Source organism: Thunnus albacares, chromosome 13 (assembly GCF_914725855.1).
Source record: "Thunnus albacares chromosome 13, fThuAlb1.1, whole genome shotgun sequence".
Lineage (NCBI taxonomy): Eukaryota > Metazoa > Chordata > Actinopteri > Scombriformes > Scombridae > Thunnus > Thunnus albacares.
The window spans coordinates 19,973,286-19,988,533 of NC_058118.1; the positions used below are offsets into that span (position 1 = coordinate 19,973,286).

The 15,248-nt window shown below is 39.7% G+C and overlaps 1 protein-coding gene and 1 long non-coding RNA gene across 4 annotated transcripts in view; one reads left to right on the forward strand and one right to left on the reverse strand.

Moving 5' to 3' along the window:
• The window catches only part of stk32a (serine/threonine kinase 32A), a 78,052-nt gene that overhangs the window by 9,800 nt on the left and 53,004 nt on the right, over positions 1-15,248 (forward strand). For all 3 annotated transcript variants that reach the window (XM_044369958.1, XM_044369960.1, XM_044369959.1), the window contains 3 exons: positions 531-1,058; positions 7,357-7,412; positions 10,815-10,966. In XM_044369958.1, the coding sequence (XP_044225893.1) occupies positions 1,007-1,058; positions 7,357-7,412; positions 10,815-10,966 (260 nt within the window). In that variant the 5' untranslated portion in view covers positions 531-1,006. The remainder of the gene's footprint in view (positions 1-530; positions 1,059-7,356; positions 7,413-10,814; positions 10,967-15,248) is intronic.
• LOC122995035 overlaps positions 7,558-15,248 on the reverse strand; it is a 62,618-nt gene continuing 54,927 nt past the window's right edge. Inside the window, exon 3 of the long non-coding RNA XR_006406706.1 lies at positions 7,558-10,403. This is a non-coding gene — a long non-coding RNA (uncharacterized LOC122995035). The remainder of the gene's footprint in view (positions 10,404-15,248) is intronic.

The following is a 15,248-nucleotide window of genomic DNA, read 5'->3' on the forward strand; positions in this document are numbered from 1 at the left end:
TGAAATCACACGTCCGGAAGAGGGCAGCCTGAGGGATTCCATTTATAGTACATAACATCAGCAAACTATAAATCAGAAGCCTCCAATTTTGTGCTCTTAATAGGAAAACAGATCACACCATTAATCACATAGAGTATACTCAAGACTGTGCTTCTGTGGGATGATGATCTGATTAAAATGAATTCAATTATTGAGAAATGACTGACGAAGGAAGGAAGGAAGAAAGCAAAGGAAGGAAGGAAATGTGGTTATATATTAGTGATGAAAGTCATTTTTTCCTCCTCTCTTCATTAGCCAAATTGATTTTTAATCAAGTTAACATGAATGGTACTGCTGTCCTGCAGTTGTTGCAGGTTATTTAAGTTTGTAAGCGTTTTATCTTAAATTCTTAACATCTAAGAAAATTCTGTTGATCATTGGATGCTGTTCATGTCTCAGAAGCTCTACCTCTCTTCTTTTTCCCTCCCTCCCTCTGTCCCTCCTTCCTTCACTCTGCTGGCGGTGTCATGTTTTCCTGCCTCCCCTCACAGGTTAGACTCTCAGTCAACAGAGGGTCACAGCCACAGACACATCACTCACCATCCTCGTCCTCCTCCTGGCTTGGAAGAGTCATCCGTCTGCCTGCATTCATCTGAACAGCAGTGAAGACTGACAGGAAACTTACGCTGTAGTGGTGCTGCCTGTGTGTGTGTGTCAGCGCTTCAGTGCCTTTAGTGTTCCCCCAAGCCCTCTTTTGTGTGTGTGTGTGTGTGTGTAATGATATGTGATTCTGTCAAGGTGGAGAGATAAGAGGAAGACGGGACCTCTTCAAGTCAGCAAAACTGAGGCAGCTGCTGTGTATGTGTGTGTCAGGGTTGAGCAGTCCAGCACGTGAAAGTGTGTTTGTGTGTGTGTGTGTGAGGGGCTAATATTGGCCAGGCTATGAGTGCGTCTCAGAGGGAGAGCCGTTCAATGCTGAGTTGAGCTAAGGGAGCAGAAGAGGAGAATCTGAAAGAGAGGAGCAGCCATGGGGCTCGGACAGTCCAGCAAGGCTCCGGTCACCGATGACACAGATGAGGGTGAGTACCAGTGACGCTTTTAAGATCTTTTAAGACTTTTCTTCTCTTTTTTTTGTGTTGTTGTTGTTGTTGTTGATGTTGTCGCTCTACTTTTGTGGCTCAAATCTTGAGCCACAAAAGTAGAGCAAAATCCAATCCAGCGAAATCCAATCTTTATCCCAAGGTGCACACTTTTTTTTTTCTGCAGCCTTATCCGTGTGTTGTTATTACTACCTAACGAAATCAAGTGCACTTACATTAAGTGGTTAGACGGATGTAGTGATGATTAGGTCTGCCCTTAGTCTTCCACAGCAACAGGAAAGAGGGATACCCCCTCACAGTTTGAGTTTGCCTTTGAATATGGCCACAGCAATGCATATCCATGCTCAGATGCAATAAAAATAACAGGAGAGCTCTTCTGGACCTTTTTTTTTTCTCATTTTTAGCTTTGATGGGGATTTTTATGATTATTGAAAAGTGCTTGAATTTTGCCAGGCTATTACCTTAAAATCTCCAAAAGTAAATACCATCAAGGTCAGCATCAAAATAAGTTATTACTTTGATTGGAAAACATCTTAGTTGGAATTTATTTCCCTTTTTCTCTGTGGCCTGAGTAAGATAGTACAATGTGAATTTATTGATCTAAGTCAGTCTCTGAAATTAATTCCACTCTGGCTATACCCTAAGGACTTCAAATAAATCAGTTTTACATGAGTCAGTGATTTAGTTAGAAGTGAAGAGGCTCTCCCATGTTTTTCCTGACTGTCGAGTAAATTGTTTATTTTCTCTGTATCTGGTGTCATAGATGATCTCATGCATTTGTTTCTCCGCATGAAGTTGCAAACTAAGGATGTAACATTTCTTTTCAGTTTAACTAAACAGGTTAAAATATATCATGAGAAATAATATTCCATTAATTATCATCAGAATTTCCTTAATTTGTTTGCTGAGATAGAAATTTTATTTTTGTGCGACAAACCATGATTTATTTTCACCATGACTGTGTCAAATTACGGTATCACACCCTCTAATGAAATCCAAATCTGTGGCTTTCTCTTTTTCACTAGAGGCAACCTCTATCAAAGAGGAAATCATTATTCATAGCTAACCTTGCTGCTTAGTCATCTAGCGTGCTGTTCTGGAAATGTCACTCATAACAGGGCTTCTTTGAACCCCGAGTTAATGCAACAGTGCTCCATCTCTGACTTCTCTCACAAAACAGCGTGGGTGTTTCACCAAGAGCAGGGGAATAATAAACACAGACACACATTGTTTTGAATTAGAAGAAGCCCTGCTCACTGGAAATAAGGTAATCCCCTCGCTGATGAAACTCATGTCAGAGACAGGCAGGGTTCTCCCTTTGAGGTTGAAGTAAGCAGACGGGTGCTCCTTGACTTTTTTGTTATTGCTTAACACTGCAGCGTGGCCATTATATTCCCTCACTACCCCATACACACTCCTAAGATACACAGGAATCACAGTGCATGATTGGAGCATAGAGAGAGGGAAAAAGGAGGGAGGATGAGGAGAACTAATTGGAGCTATGGACACAAAAGTGAAAAAGCAGAAGAGTGCTGATTTGCACTTCACATGGTTACAACCATCTTAAGAAAAAACCCGACTGCAAGCGAAGAAATGAAAAAAAAATTAGATGAAATCGAAAAGAGGAGCTCAAACCGTTCTATTGTTATTTTTAACATGGATCATTGATATGGAAACGGTTGCTCCTGATGTTACAGCATCTCCTGATAGACCGAGCATCTCCGATTTTAATCTTGTGACATGGGTCAGTGGTCACCGCATGTTGAGTATGCATCATGCACTCACTTTGAATAGCAATAAAGATGCAAATTGAGTTTTGAGTTTTCTCTTTACGCTTAGGAAGCTGAAGTGCAAAAGGTTGCTTCAAGGTGATGATGGCCATGGAGGTGGATTTTATGTTTTTATTTAATAGTGACTATTTCAAAAAATATACCATCAATGTATGTAAGTGCTCTGAGGTTAGCCAATTCATTTTCATATAGTTCCTGTGCTGCTAGAAACTACCTGATAGCTTTAAATATAGTTGGTAGTAAAGCTCTGAAGAACATTTCACTTGTTCATAAATTTGGATGTCTTTGAGCCTTTTAAGTTATTTCCAATTTAGATTGTGGTTACACACCATAGCACCACAATCAGGCCAGGCTTGAAAAAAAATGTCTCTCTCCCATATTTTATTATCTGCTCTGGCAAAGAGCTCCTCTTATATAGTTACAGCTACATTTTGATATATATTACAATCCATTTTTATAGTCTTTACAATCAATGTATGTACAATAAAATAATAGCAACTTAACCTATAGATACAAACCAACCAAGACATAAAATACCTGTCAAAAGTTGTCGAAATAAAGACAACAAATTATAATTTTGTTTAAAATTAATACTGAGAATCTCAATTTATTTGAAGAATAAACTTACAGAATGTTTTCCTTGCTGGCATCAGTGCTTATACAGATGCATATTTTACATTTCACCCTGAAGCCATATTAGTTGATTTACTTAGAGTTGTGTTAATGAAGGTGAACCCTGTCAAGACATGTTTATCTCCTCTGAGAATGATGTGTATAACAAAAGCGTCCCTTATGTGCCACATACGTTTTCCACTTTGTGTAACCAGGAGAGTCTGCTTAATGGACAGGCCCTGTTTACTGCTGATCATGCTTTATTCACATCACAGTGGCACATGGACCCATGGGTTCTGTTTCAGTTGTCAGAGCAACAGCGTGAGCGCTGATGTTCGTCGGTGGGTATTTAAGTAATTTACAGGCTTCCGTGTGAGAGGCAGGAGTGAGAGGAAGAGAGTCAGAGTGCGAGCCAGAGTGAGAGACTGTGTCTCTGCAAAATTTGAAAGCACCATTTATGTTTTTTCACACTGAAAACCTAAATAACAGTAAAACAGTTAAATCTCCTCTTCTTCATTCTACACACAAAACTCTTAATCAGAGTGAGAAAGACAACCTCTCAACTCGGTTTAGTTCCCTCCTGCTCTCAGTTATCACCTACGCTACATTTTGATACAGCCAAGCTTATGATTTTGTTGTTCTCATTTACACATTTTTTTTCTTCTATTGGCAGACAATGGAATCACTATAAACAGTGATTTGACTGTGAATCATAAATGCTACTTGTTAACCAGGCAAACACATTGCTCCATCAAGTAAAGGCCCCTTTACACTGGGCTGTTTTGGACTGCTTGAGACGAAAGTTGGCATTCACGAGAGAAACGCGGTAATTTCTTTGGTCAGCAATCCAAAACAGCGGTCCTAGATTGCACTGTGAGACACGTGCACCAACGACTGCTGTGGCGCTTTGGTGACCAAAGATACCCTGAGGCAAAATTCTGACAGTGTAAGAAATTTAAGACCAAAGTCTCACAATGTGACTGCCGCTACGACCCACGTCTACAAACAAAACCAATCAGAATACGACATTAAATGACACAGAATACACTGGCCGGCATGACATTTTGTAAGTGTAGTTTTTGAATGAAGTTTAGGGGCATAACATATTTGTTCTTCATAATACATTCATAGCACACAAAAGCAAAAAACGATGGAGGTAAAATGAAAAAAACTTCAGAGCAGCGCAGATGGATGATGTGAGCTGATGACATGCCTCATATTAGTATTGTGCAGTTTGACACAGATTGCATAAGCATCTTGCACAATGTGTCATGCAATAAACGATTGTTGTTACACATTATAAAGGCGCCTTCAGACATCAATCAAATCACTATTTTATGATCATGAGGTTGTATGTCAAAATCAGCATAAATACAGGTTAATGATAACATCTCCACTGTGTGATCGGCTTTATTGACATTTAAAATAAGAGGATTAGAGGCAACAGAAAGTTGTCTTCTTAACTTTACTGCCACACAAACACACGTGTGAAGACGTCCACTAATGTAGTACAAATGGAACCAGTATATGAAGGCCTTCAGTGTGAACAGTGGGCTGGAACAAAGAGAAAAATATGCATTATTAAAATTTAGCCGGCTTAGTTTGGACATACTCAGACAGACAACTTGTGGCAGACAGAAAAAAAAGGCAAACAGACGGTATAGTACAGTGACACAGAGAGCATGAGAGACTCAAAACTGAACAAGTGTGATTACTTCAATCCAAACTGATTAACATGCGCCAGTCAAATTCAAATAGAGCAGACGAGTTGCTCAGTCAGATGATTTTCTCAGTGAGTTTAAGCTGTGGAAAGGGCTATGAATGTGTCAATTCCCCTCATGTACAGATTTCAATCATTACACGCTCTGTTACTTATGTGTCCATCATTTAACACAGCAGCACATTAAACCATTCAAAGTTCTGCTGGTGTAATATGACAGTCTCCATCTCCATGCAATTCTCTCATTCGGAGCTGTTATGTCTCTCTCTTTCCCACTCTCTCTCCCTTTGTATGACTCTCTCCCTGCGATTACAGAGCTCGGCCCCTCCCACCCACGACCACAGCTGTCTCTCTGAAAAACCCATCAGAGTAGAATCTCCAAGTGGCTTAGCAGGAAAATGACTATGTTTATCTGCAGTGTGTGTCTGTGTGTATGTTGAAGTCCCCCTCCACTCCAAAAATATGTTTTTCTTCTTGTTCCTGCAGTTGAATGTTTGAGCTTTACTGTGCTGAATGATGTATGTGCAGAGTTTGACACTAGAAGGCTGTTTTTACATTCAGCTGCTGAAAGCGGAAATTTCTTTGTGCTCATTGAAAGTCCGATTTTAAGGGGTAGGTCTACGAGTATGATTTGTGACATCACAACTAGTTTTGAAGTCAATCTTAGTCCAGTATTCAATTCACACAAATGTGATGTGGAAACTTGAAGCCTCCAGTGCACACTGAGAATGGACTTTTCAGTGAACAAAGAGACATTTTGTGTCCAGCTGTTAAACTTCTGAGATTAAATATATTTACATATTTATAGATCTGGAATTTTTAATGAGGAAAAAGGAGTAGAAGTCCTTTTATGGATTTAATTGTGGTAGTTATACTTTTTTTTATAGAAAAAAACATATCAGACACACATTATTGTTTCAAGCAGAGTATTTTTGTATTGTATTGTCATCTTTGTATGTCTGGGGGGGATCTTTACACAGAAGCGACTGTATGTTTGTGTAAATGTGGGCCTCATATGGTCCCTATCAAAGTAGATTGTGTAAACACTCCAACACAGATAGTGTGTGAGGAGGAAGTGGCAGTGATACGTGACTAACAGAGCATAACATTAACTGTCACATCCAATACATCCAGAGACTGAAGGCAGAGAGTGTGTGCGTGTGTGTGTGCACGCACATGCTGTGCTGTTGCAAGACAAGCAGGTAATCTTTTAAGTCAGCACTATATGTCAGATATACGTGTGTATGTTTGAAAAAGATGGTAAATGTATTGGGAATATATGTGTGTGTGTGTGTGTGTGTGTGTGTGTGTGTGTGGTCAGATGAGGTGGGAGAGTGGGCAGCAGCTGTTCCATCCTCTGGGAAACAGCAGAGAGGGGAAACCTTCTACCCTGGTTGTCATGGCAGCAAGAAACAAACAGCCCCATCCGGTTCCAATTGGCGATAAATGTTGCTGGTAAATGGATGAGAGTGAGATAGGGAGTTAAGCTCTGGTTCAGGTCATGTGTGTGTTGAGTGAGACCATATTCAGTAAGTGGTGTGCAGAGGGGAGGATGATAGAAAGGTTGGGAGGATACTGAGACTCAAAACAAAAAATACAGTGTGTCCTATTTTTAGTGGAAAAACATGCAACGTTCAAAAAGTACATCTTAGTGCGAAAGCTTATTTCAGTTCTCCGCCATATAATGTCAGTGACCACTGGTTGCCCTGGAGACCTCCATCTGCTTCAGCTTGACAGTCACATTGTTCAAATGAGCTCAAAACAATCGTCACAGTAAAGCTACTGTAGCTGCACTGACACTGAACATTCATCTCTTTCCATCTCTAATGATGAATGTGTGTCGGTTTGTAGTTTGATGTAGTTTCACCATTTTAAAAACAAATGTAATTTGATTTCAATATAAGTGTGTATCTACTTGTAATGTATTTTCATAAGGTGTATGTTTCCCTCTATAGTAGCAAGCACATACAGTTCATGAAGTTCAAAGCTGAAACCAATAACTTTTCTACGACAGATTATGTGACAGAGCATCTAGTATCTTGGTATTTTATTATAATAACAACAATCTAATTTTTAAAAAATGGATTTTGGGTTTTAATTTCTGTTTTGTATCTCATATAATTTTACTGAGATTTTCTTCTCTTCTTTCCCACAGTCAATTTTGACCACTTCCAGATCCTGAGGGCAATAGGAAAAGGAAGCTTTGGAAAAGTAAGTCCATGTTTCCCAGAGTGTTTGTGTGTATTCAGATTGGAGGAAAAAAAGATGTACCCATGCTAAATTGGAATAATGTTCCAGTATATTTCAGCTTCATGATAGATAACTTTATTAATCCCAAGAGGGGAAGCAAGTTTATTTTCCCACACAAACAAATATATAACAAAGAAAGTCAAACAGTCACAACAAAGGAGACATATAAAAGACATACTAACACTACAATACTAGCACTGACACACTAACACATACTCCAAGAGTAGTGTCGATCAGGAGGACGCCAACAGTAGCTAGTAAGTTAAAGGACAAAAAATGTGTGTACAATTGATCCACTAATAAAAGTTAAATTATTAGAGAAGCACCTAAAAATTAGACCATTAAAAATAGGAAATATATATTAAACAAAACCTTTAAAAGCCCAAGGTATTATCTTCACATTGTTTGCTTTGTCTGACCAACTCTCCAAAACCTAAAGATATTCAGTTTTCTATCACATTATACAATAAAAAGCAGTAAATCCTTACAATGTAAAAGATGGATCTAGGGAAAATTTGGCAATTCTGCTTGAAAAATAACTTAGCTGCAGATTATTTTTCTATCGATCGACAAATTCATGAATTGAACAATCGTTTCAGCTCTATGTGATCCCCCTTTATTTCCTTGAATAGGGCTGTTAACATTAGGCACAACACATCAATATAAATAACATCCCACCTCTCCTCTCTCTCTGTCAGTAGAGTATTATGATCTGCAGTCTACTAAAGCCTTCCTGTTTAATTTGCTCAAGATCAACCAGCAGCTCTCCAGAAACAAATCAGCGGTGGTAGCAGTCATGCTCCCTCTTGCTTTTAAGTCATACAGTGCAAAGTAATTCACATCAGCATTTACAGTACATGCAAACACATATAGAGAAACTTATGTGCACATGTATACACACAACACGTGAGCACACAGCATCAACATTCTGTCCAACAACAGATAAGCAGTCTAATCACAGTAGATGGCAAGCTGTTCAATGGGAGGAGTGATGCGATCAGGGTTTGGCTGATTAACTGTGCCAGCTGGTCTACAGATCACTCTCTTAGATAGCAGTAATCACTGTGCTTGTAGCACAGACAAGCACAACTACAAATAAATATGGGGTATTACACCGATGCATATTGAAAATATTGTCTATACTTTGACACATTGTCAAAAAGGTGGTAATCACACACAGTTTGATATATACATGAAATGACAGCTACCCAGACTGCACCAGGTGTTATATTCTGCATTTCGCTGCATCAAATAAAGCTATTTATTCCCACTGATCTAAGTACACAGACAATGCAGTTTGGAAGCATTTTCATTCAATTTTGAAGGAAACATCTACATTCCCTGCTGACGTACCCACAATTCTAATGAATGCTAACACAATGTTTCCCATCTCTAAACTGCAAAACATACTGGTGTGAAAAGTCTAACGTCTTAAGAGAGGATTAAATTCATGATCACAGTGATTAAAGAGAAGCCCTAGTTTCCTTTCCAACCTTCTGAGATAGACAACATTTTTGGCTATTGCAGTGAAGCTGCTAATACACCATGTGTCCATGTGTCACACATAATAAAGCTTTAGGGAAATATGTACGAATGGTGGAACATGCACTACTGTATTGCAACATCTTGTACATATGTACAAAATGGTTATCTTGTACATAGTGTACAAAATGTTGGACTCCTTGTATTCCAGGCTGTTGATTGAATTTGCCCGTTAGTCCTAATTTGTTGACAGCTGTTAACCATTCCTCCAGTTCTTGGTTTGTCACATAAAAGCAGCATCCTGTAGAGTGTGGTAGAAGGTTTTTCTGAGACTCTTTATGGGTTTCTTTGTAACCAATGGGATTCGGCTACCTTCAAGAGAGAAGTGGAACCGGTCAATCACCTTCCCTCTCTTCAGTACTAAGGACCTGGATTTTGCTGGCTTGAAACACATCTGAGCCCAAGTAATTAGCCTCTTCAAGCCTGAAAGGATCTATCTGCTTCCTGGGACTAACATTGTTGTTACTGTCAGGTGCATCCAGTGATGATCTCTTTCTCCAGTCAGTGCCACTCACATGTGATTGGCCCAGAAGTGAACCTAAGATTAATGTTATCATAGTAATCCAAGATGAGGTCCTTGATGTTACTTGGGACATGATACCATTCCAATACCATCCACTAGTTTATGGGGTATGGAACCATATGCATTGGTCCAGCCATTGTACTGCCAGGTCCCCTTCTGATGGTTGTCTATATCCTCTTTTGAGCATGCAAGGTGGCTTCTACACTTCTGGCCAAACACTTGTTTAGTAAACCCAAAGGGATTTGCTTGGAAAGCAGTGTGTTTCCTGGTTCTCTCTTTAGTCTGCTTCTTGTGCCACTCTGCTCCACAGAGAGTCATACGTTTCTTCCTAAAGATGCCGCTGAGTTGCTTTCCCAGGTCCACCCTCATCTGCTAGTCATGTGCTATTCCAAGGAGGCCTGCCTGGGCTTTTGATTGGGGATTTGAGAGTTCTCCTGTTCTCACAAATGTGATTCGGTGTCTTGGTAGTTGGAGATGCTTTATGTTATGTATTGATGGTGCTGCTGGGCAGACCATTGTACACAGACTGGATGAGAGAATTGATGTGGAAGGTTCAGCCTTCCACAACCAAGACCATGAGATCTTGCAGTCCATCGCCTGTTCCCATCTTGTCCATGCACCCTACTGCCGCATCCCCACCATCTGGCTTGCACACAGCTCCACAAACCTGGCTCTCACTTCCTTCTGGACCAAATCCCACCTCTCTTTGCCCTTGGCTTTGTTGTAGTTGGTTGTTGGAATGCTGCCTAAACCTGCTTGGCCAACTGCCACAGATCCCACCAGCACTCTGTGATACAGCCGAGATTTGCCTGGTCCACTACCTCACGTACCCTTCACTTCCTTCCAGTCCTCACCTCAATGCCAGCCTGGGAGACCTCAGTGTTTCACTGTGTCAAACAGATACAGATGTTTTTTTTTTAAATATGGTGAAACGATACATCTCACAACTTTGTTGAGGCATTTTTAAAAGTTAAATGATTAGCATCTGATAAGGGGACACTACACAGTTTTTGCCATATGTCATGCAACATAACTAACCAATAACCATATTGAACAAAACATTATGAATGATGATTCAAAATTACAGGATGCTGCCCAAGAGGGATGACAATATCATGCTCTTTATGATATTGGCACTGAGAATTACTTAATTTGTATGGACGATAAGTTACCTGTTTAAACTTTGCAGAGTCATTTTTGTAAAGCCTTGCAAGTACTATAACATACACACCAACAAATACATTCAGATTGTTTTGACCATAGCAGTGAATGAATTTACCCTTCTGTGATCTTCTCAGGTCTGCATTGTGCAGAAGAAGGACACTAAGAAGATGTATGCCATGAAGTACATGAACAAGCTAAAATGCGTGGAGCGGAACGAAGTAAGGAATGTCTTGAAAGAGCTGCAGATCATGCAGAACCTTGAGCATCCTTTCCTGGTCAACTTCTGGTAAGCCAACAGTCTTTAGAGAAGTATTTGCATGTGTAGTTGTATCAGTTACATCTGTAAAGTTTCATTTGAATAACCTTGGGTTACTTATTGTAGAGTTTTTAGAAAATGCTTCTGAATACTTTTTGATTTTGAATGTACTCAATGTTAAATTAAATGTTGAGTAATGCATGTACAACACGCTACTGTGTGAAATCTTCTTGAGTACATGATGAATGATTCCATTGATTTGACTTCAGCAAGTCATCTCCACAAAGGCTTGTCTTTCATACTCGTCATTACCATCAGCCATAAGAACCATTTGAATGATTTTGTAGTGCATTCTGTGTCACCCAGTTGATTTTTACAGTGATTGTATCCTATCCATTAAATCAGCGAATGCATGGACACAGAGAGAGAGCATCACCCATTAAAAAAGCCTTCCGAACAGTCCTCAACTGAGTCTGCAGGCTTATGCAGAAAGGTGTTGACCACTGAAGAACACTCACAAGCCTCCAATCATGTTGTCTCACCCAGTGAAGTTGCTAAAAGGAAAATGTAGTTTGCTCACTGATCCATGCTCAACTTTTATGGGTATGACTCTCTTGGCAGCATCTCCTTTGGCTCATCGCATATGGGGTTGAGGAAGTCTTTCCCTCAACACTGTATAAGCCCATTCCAACTGTGAGTGCTAATCTAAGATGACTCGTCAGGTACTTTTAAGCAACTCATTCATCATAATTTGAAAGTCGGAGCTTATTGAGCACCAGGAATTATACTTTGAGTTGCTTGGCTTGTTAAGTTTCTGTCTGAAAGGCATCATTAATTCTTGATAAGCACTCCCACTCTGCGATTTTTGAGAGGAAGCCACCCTGATTTCTGTCATGCAGAAATGCAGAGAAGAGGGGAGGACTGGCATATCTGACCAAAGGCAATAACTGCCACAGTCCCTGCAGTCCAGTTTTCAAAATCAAGGAACTTTATTTCTATTATTATTTATTACTCCTGATTTACAGGTTTAGTACTTAGGCAGTTCCATCTAAAACACACAATATTTAAACTCAGTTTGAAGTGATATTCTGAACACTTTAAGTACATAATTTGAGTATTGTGTCACCATCGCTCTCCAGGTAGCTTTTTTTCCTTTCACCTTTTGTTCTCTGTCCCACTTTTCCTTTCTTCACCCCCTTCCCTTTTCTCCCATTTCAATTCCACATCTTTTCGAAAGCACCCCACTACTTGGCAGAATGAATAGCTGTCTTTTAATTACTAATTTGACAGAAACAAAGCGTAAGTCCTCCCATGGTGGGAATGAATGAGAAGGGACTACAGCGCAGTACAAGAGAGGAAAGGACAGTAAGTAAGGTGCAGGGAGAAGGGAGAAGGGAGAATAGCCACAGAGTAGAGAGAGGGAGGAGGAAGAGAAGTAAAACAACAGAGGAGGTAGGAACAGGAACAGAGAGAAGTGCAGTGTACAGACTCATCAGACAATCAATGCCAGTGCTTGCTTTCTTGCTTGATTGCATGCTGTGTTGGACAAAGAAAAAAGGTTGGAAGTTAATGCTTTTGGCAGCTTAAACCCCCCCGGGTGGGGGTGATTTCCTCTAGAGATGTGCTTGGGTCAGCGCTGTGCCCACTCGCCCACTCTCTCTCCTGCTCTGTCTCTCTTGCTGTGTTGAGTTGGCGCAAGTTATGATTGTCCTGAGGTTAGCGCTCAAGGTCGGGGACGGAGAGAGATTATCTGCAGGCATATGAACTGCACTGAGCCAGCCACATGCAGAAAAGTAGGCTTTATTTTTCTCTGTCCCCTGGCCTGTCCTCTCATTATCATCCTTTGTCCTCGTTTTATTCACCTCCTCCGCATCTTCTCTCGCATTCCAATTTTTTCAACCCCTCCTCTCCACCACCTGCTTCACTCCCTTTTTTTCTCCTCTCGCTGTCACTGCACTTACGAGTGGGCATGACCTCAGGTGTCTGTGCACCGCATGCAGCCAAGCAATAATACACTTAGAAGACAGGAGCGAAGAAAAAAAGTATCTCAGCTTTTATACTTCTAAACAAGTCATATTCCCTCCATGCATAGTCTTATTACAGAACATAGATTTTGAAAACTCATAACCTCTGGCATTAAATATATGGTATGGTCAGTTTATTGATGTGCCAGCACCAGAGGGGCAGCCCATTGTGCCTGCGTTGCACCAAGTTCCACTGTGTAACTGGAGCCCTTATTGGCACTGCACTGCTTTGACACAAAGGCCGGAGATACACTCATACTGTATCAGACAGATGGAGGGAGAGATGGCAACCAGTATCAGATGCAGCTGAAATCAGCTTTCAGTCTTGCTGCCTCTTTAACTGTGGATTCTGCAGTTGATTTGTTTGTTGATGGAGGAAATGTCACAGAGGAAGAACTCCTTGAAACTCTGCTGGTTGTTTGGTGTGACGAATGTTGAGCACAGGATGTGTAATGCGTTCTCTGTGAGCAACACATTTGTCTAGTGTGTCAAGCAGAGAGCTAACAGTAGTGCAGTATTATTTTACCACACTGCACTCTTGAGTTGTTGACTAATTTTTATATTCCAGAACTGTTATTAGAATGGCATCTAAGAAAGAACTGTTTTGAGGGAAACAACTATATTTTCATGCATTTCCATGTTAACAGATAAATTGTGAAATTGCAATTATATGTCGAATGTTGTGAGTACCCCAGACCTATTGTTTCCTGTTACTCTCTTATTTATTTCAAACATGTTAAAATAACAAAATAAAACAAAACAAAAAACAAAAATAACAGCAAACTTTCAGTGAGCAACACAAATAACCTCTCAATGTTCAAAAAGGGAAAGGATGAAGTAAAGAACTTATTTAACTAACTAATTTTTAAAGATTTGTTTAAACTTACTTAATGTTCTACATATTTTCATTTCTTCCCTACAGTTGTTCCACAGATTAACTCCCTTTGTAGTGATACAATGAAGTTTTGCATTTGTCCTCAATAATTGTTTTTTTAACATACATATTCCTCTGAAAACATATTTACCTTCTCTCATTTGAAACAAACTTTGGATACTGTTTGGTAACTGCTGATTTTTTACTCTGTACATGATCTGAATAGTTTTGAAGTCAACCAGGTCCTTAAATTTTAGTGCATTTAGTTTGATGAAGAGTGGGTTTGTTGGTTCTCTGTAAGTGGTTTTCTTTATGAATCTTATGGCTCTTTTTTGAAGGATGAAGATTGGATCTGTGTTTGTTTTGTATGTGTTACCCCACACTTCCACACAGCAGGTAATGTATGGGAGTATGAAGGAACAGTACAAGGTATATATTGACTTCACAAATAAACCTGCTTTTGACAAAGTTTATAGCACACTGCATTACATGACATCACATATGACAAATACTGCTATGATGTAATATGCTATTGTAAGTAATTGCGTAACTATCAAGGACAAGAAGTACAGTAACAAAAGTCTGATACATTGTGGAGTAAAAGCATCATTTGCTTGAGGGAGTCCCTCTTGCTCTGTTATTATGTAATCTTACTAATGCTTTGCATTTCTATGCAGAGCAAGACATCATTCAGTGTTATTCCCCTTTCAAGTGCATTTTTCTTCAGAAAACCAAACAAATGACATAACGTCCCACAAAAGCAATGCCATTCTAAAATTAAAAAAATAAAAAAGAATCCAAGAGAAGTATTCCTCCAAGCATCCAGAAATAAAAGGTTGAATACACCAGATACAGTACAATGTATCATACAGACACTGATCAGCCTTAGTGACAGTCTGCGTGGGTTCAGGATACATTCTGAATGAATGGAATAAGCTAAGATAAGCTTAATGCCTGACTCCAATATTACAAGTAAGCAATAGTAGGATCTGCTTGTGCCGAAGGTACAAACTGTATCTGCAAAATGTGCAGATTACAACTTCATTTTACCTTTAACACTGCAGGCATAGCCAAACACTAGAAAGCAGCATGTCAGCATGTGAAGCATTTGACATTGTGTCAAGGTGAAATGGTGAAATAAGAACAAGAAAACAACATGATCAAGTACTGCTATAAAGTCTAAATGTTACTTTGGTAGAAGTGAAAATGTAAGTGGAAAGACCTACTCTAAAGTACAGAAATAAGACTTAGATATATGGAGTTTTACTGTATTCTACATGTAAGATTATTAATTTCTCGTAAGCTGTTTCGTAAGGGATGAGTGAATGCATTTTTGCACGTGTTTGCTTCCATGTATGTGTGCTCAGGAAGCGTCAGACACCCACTGATGGGAGCTGTCATTCAAAGAGGGTGT